We start from the raw sequence: 5,123 nt of genomic DNA, 5'->3' as shown, positions 1-5,123 counted from the left end.
AAACGGAAGAGACGCTGGCCGAGATACGGCTTGTGCGCTTTTCAGGTGTGAGTCAGACAGCAAGACGAGACGGCAAAGAGTTGTTTTCTGCAACTTATTGCACTTAATAACTCTTTGTAACGTCAAGCAATTCTCTGCTATATGCATCGAACTAAAACTTTGACCTTTTGCAAAGTTTTGATTTAAGTAGCGTATTATTAAAATGATTCAGATATCGCACGCCCTTGCGATATGCATATTGCGATATTTACATTTGCGATATTTCGATAATTTCGATATATCGTGCAGCCCTAATGTGCAGTGATCTTAAATATCTGTAAATAGCTGCTGTTTTATCAGATTCACACACATTTTTATCAATAAGGTTTTCCCAAATGCTTGAGTCAGCCAAACCTCATGGTATTAAAATATTTTAAGTTCTGAGATTTTAAGTTAATAGTTTGCATAAATTATCAACACATTCACATGTTCATGTGTTGGTTAATAGTCACGTGACATTCAGATGAGCAAATATAATATTGATTTTTTTAGTGTTTCAGTCTGATTGTTTTATATTAGTAGATTTAGTAGCTTTTCTTCAGCTCACAAACCCAAATTTGTGAAATTTCAGCAGAGAGCACTCACTCACACACACACTCACACACTCTCACACACTCACTCACTCACACTCACACACCCTCACACACACACACACACACACACACACACACTCACTCAACATGACATAAATATTGCATCTGTTTTTTTTTTCTTTTTAATTAAACAGTGCGTTACTGAATAAACTGTGATTCTGGATTAAAATAAAGTCTGTTACTGCTTCATACTGCAGTTTATGCTGCTGTTTCAAATTAAGCGCTTCCATTTTTGGATGCTGAATATTAGTGCAAAATGTATATTATAGTTAGAATTATTGCACATAGCTCAATAGTTTAGCTTGAAGAGCTTAATATAAAGCATGTGTCATGTTTAAAACAACTGTATCGTCTAGGGCTGGGCAAAAAAAATAGATTTTTCGATTAATCATTTTTTTAAATGACGTCGATTCGATATCGATTCTCAAAAGCCGCGAATCGATCTTTTCCTGTATTTATTTCAGCACACATTTAAAACAAGATAAAAAGGGTTTAATTTTCATTTGATTAGGATAAATTAAATTAATGTTTTATGCCTTCATCTGATTACCAGAAAAATTAAGAACATTTTATAGGGCCCTATTATTGTTTAAAAAAGGACCCTATACAAAAAAAAGTATAGGTTTAAAATACAGGCATGTGGTTCTTAATTTCTTTTTATTAATTCACCATTTGTAAACTGATGTTTACTGTTCATTTTTTTGAAATATCAATAGCATTTGTATTAAAAATATATTCACTGAATATAATAAAAAAAAATCGAGAATCGAATCGAATTGAGAGCTTGTGAATCGAAATCGAATCGATTCGGGACATCTGAATCAATACCCAGCCCTAGTATGGTCCCATTGAGGGGAAACTCAGAGTTTGAGTTATATTTCACACACTGAAGTTATGCAAATGCAGTGATTAAAACAACACTGGATTCATTCAGCACTCATGCAAACTGAACCAAATGACCCGTAACAAAAACTGGTGTGAATACTAGTTCTGTTACACCCGGTGTTATGTGTTTTATTAAGCGTGAGGGTTTGATGGACATCAGCTGGTGTGTGTTGTGTTGTTTTGTGAAGCTGTATCTGATGAGAGAATGAGTAGTCAACATCTCTCGTTAATCATGATAATGATGATTACACAATCATATCTGACGCTCAGTAGGGCTTGAGACGGTTTTTCCGTTTACATTTTTCTGGACTCCTTTTTAATGGTTAAATTAAATGTTATTAATCAAAAAGCATGTCTAATTAATTTAAACTTAAACAATTTAACATCAATTTATTAAGAGTTTAAGAAAATGTTTAGGGCTCTATGAAATGTTTTATTTTTCCCCACCTTATGTGTTGTTACCAGATTCTGTGTTTTAGCATGTCTAATTATTTAAATGCATAAAAACAAGTTTAATTTATTCTTACAATAGCCTTATGAAATGTTTTTGTGTATTGACATTTTTCTTGTTATCAAATGAAGGCGTGAAACATTAATTTATCCTTTCATTAATGAAAATCAAACAATGTTTATTTTTTGGCAAATAAAGGGGATTTAGAATTAAAACGCTGACGAAATATTGTATGATTATTGCTTTAAAAAATAAGGTTTTAATAATTTTAATAGTAGTGTTACGTTCATTCTGCTGAACAATAATGATGTATTTCTGTCACAATGTCTACAAGTTAAACTGAACTTTTATTTTGACGGGTTGCCGTGAATACCTTTACATCTGTGTGTGTGTGATATGAGGATAGTTTCTCTCAAATGCTCATGAAGTGACTCTCAGAGCAGTTCTGGAGATGTTGTTCATGTATTTATGTTCTCATTAATACTAGTACATATCGCGATTTGATTAAAGTGTAATGACCTGCTTTTGATTAATTAGTTATGATAATCAAAACAGTCCTGAGCTAGATCAAGCTGTGATCTCTGCAAACCAAACTTTCACTTTAATTAAGTGTTTTCCCCACTAATAACAAGATTTGATCATTAGCTAGCTCCACACTGGAGAGCTGCTTTATAACAGAAAATAAAGTTGTAATTCTAACTGAAACTGACTGGTTTTTCATGTTGAATGCTGTAAAGCTGCTTGATTTAAGGCTATCTACTGCATAAAGTACTGTATAATTAAATGTGCTGCGAGTACCGAACTGCAAACATACACATGGCTGTAATCAGATGCTTTCTTAACTGCTGCTTTCTCACCGCTGTCAGTTTTTGTAGTGTTTATTTCATTATAAAAAAAATGCACGTAGCATATATTTACGTATCGGTCAAACTATTGTTACTTAAGGTCATGAGATCAGTCGACTACTAACTCTGCATCGCCGTTTCCGTTTACATTTTTCTGGACTCCTTTTTAATGGTTAAATTAAATGTTATTAATCAAAAAGCATGTCTAATTAATTTAAACTTAAACAATTTAACATCAATTTATTAAGAGTTTAAGAAAATGTTTAGGGCTCTATGAAATGTTTTATTTTTCCCCACCTTATGTGTTGTTACCAGATTCTGTGTTTTAGCATGTCTAATTATTTAAATGCATAAAAACAAGTTTAATTTATTCTTACAATAGCCTTATGAAATGTTTTTGTGTATTGACATTTTTCTTGTTATCAAATGAAGGCGTGAAACATTAATTTATCCTTTCATTAATGAAAATCAAACAATGTTTATTTTTTGGCAAATAAAGGGGATTTAGAATTAAAACGCTGACGAAATATTGTATGATTATTGCTTTAAAAAATAAGGTTTTAATAATTTTAATAGTAGTGTTACGTTCATTCTGCTGAACAATAATGATGTATTTCTGTCACAATGTCTACAAGTTAAACTGAACTTTTATTTTGACGGGTTGCCGTGAATACCTTTACATCTGTGTGTGTGTGATATGAGGATAGTTTCTCTCAAATGCTCATGAAGTGACTCTCAGAGCAGTTCTGGAGATGTTGTTCATGTATTTATGTTCTCATTAATACTAGTACATATCGCGATTTGATTAAAGTGTAATGACCTGCTTTTGATTAATTAGTTATGATAATCAAAACAGTCCTGAGCTAGATCAAGCTGTGATCTCTGCAAACCAAACTTTCACTTTAATTAAGTGTTTTCCCCACTAATAACAAGATTTGATCATTAGCTAGCTCCACACTGGAGAGCTGCTTTATAACAGAAAATAAAGTTGTAATTCTAACTGAAACTGACTGGTTTTTCATGTTGAATGCTGTAAAGCTGCTTGATTTAAGGCTATCTACTGCATAAAGTACTGTATAATTAAATGTGCTGCGAGTACCGAACTGCAAACATACACATGGCTGTAATCAGATGCTTTCTTAACTGCTGCTTTCTCACCGCTGTCAGTTTTTGTAGTGTTTATTTCATTATAAAAAAAATGCACGTAGCATATATTTACGTATCGGTCAAACTATTGTTACTTAAGGTCATGAGATCAGTCGACTACTAACTCTGCATCGCCGTCTCTGTTCTCAGGCCTCTGCTGGATCATGTCCATGATGCTGTCCCCTCGTGATGAGAAGCTGGAGAAGCTGTCGCAGGAGGAGATCATCTCCAACACCAAGCTGGTGATCCAGGGTCTGGAGGCGCTGAAGAACGAGCACAACTCCATCCTGCACAGCCTGCTGGAGACCATCAAGTGTCTGAAGAAGGACGAGGAGGCCAGCGTGGTGCACGAGAAGTCCAGCCTGCTCAGGAGATCTGTGGAGATGATCGAGCTGGGGCTGGGCGAGGCTCAGGTGAGACGCCGGGTCACGCTGTACTCAGAACTCATGTTCCTCAGTGCTGTTTCATCACAACATAATATCATGCTGACTCCGTCAGTCCAGCTGTGGTTCTCTTTACTGATCCAATCATTTCCCAGCAAAAGAAGCAGTAGCCCCTCCCACTTTTTTTCTCAGTTGAGAACAACAGTTTGTTCCAGAAGTAGAGAGGTTGACTTTTTTTAATGATAACTTATTAACTTAGTATCTGTCGCATAATAGACTCTAAAGTAGGGCCGAGAAATCGATTAATCACAATTAATCGCTTACAAAATAAAAGTATTTATTTTTTTGTGTGTACTGTGTATATTCATATGTATATAGATACACACACATACATGTATATATTAAAAAATATATATGTAATATATATTTATATTTACATATAATATAAATCATATGTGACCCTGGAGCACAAAACCAGTCATAAGGGTACATTTTTTTGAAATTGAGATTTATGCATCATCTGAATAAATAATCTTTCCATTGATGTATGGTTTGTTAGGATAGGACAATATTTGGCTGAGATACAATTATTTGAAAACCTGGAATCTGAGGGTGAAAAAAAAGTCTTTAAAGTTGTCTAAATGAACTCCTTAACAATGCATATTACTAATCAAAAATTAAGTTTTGATATATTTACTGTAGGAAATTGACAAAATATTTTCATGGAACATGATATTTACTTAATATCCTAATGATTTTTGGCATAAAAGAAAAATCAATA

General features: G+C 33.6%; 1 protein-coding gene across 1 annotated transcript in view; it reads left to right on the top strand.

Annotated features, from left to right (window-relative positions):
* The window catches only part of LOC107683862 (kinesin light chain 1), a 35,123-nt gene that overhangs the window by 550 nt on the left and 29,450 nt on the right, over positions 1–5,123 (top strand). Inside the window, 1 exon segment of the mRNA XM_074186986.1 lies at positions 4,110–4,372. Coding sequence (XP_074043087.1) covers positions 4,124–4,372 — 249 coding nt within the window. The 5' untranslated portion in view covers positions 4,110–4,123.

This window comes from Sinocyclocheilus anshuiensis, unplaced genomic scaffold, assembly GCF_001515605.1.
Source record: "Sinocyclocheilus anshuiensis isolate Anshui unplaced genomic scaffold, SAMN03320099.WGS_v1.1 scaffold2621, whole genome shotgun sequence".
NCBI classification, from domain to species: domain Eukaryota; kingdom Metazoa; phylum Chordata; class Actinopteri; order Cypriniformes; family Cyprinidae; genus Sinocyclocheilus; species Sinocyclocheilus anshuiensis.
The sequence above is the reverse complement of the archived record's forward strand: the minus strand, read 5'-3'. Positions and strand labels throughout refer to the sequence as shown.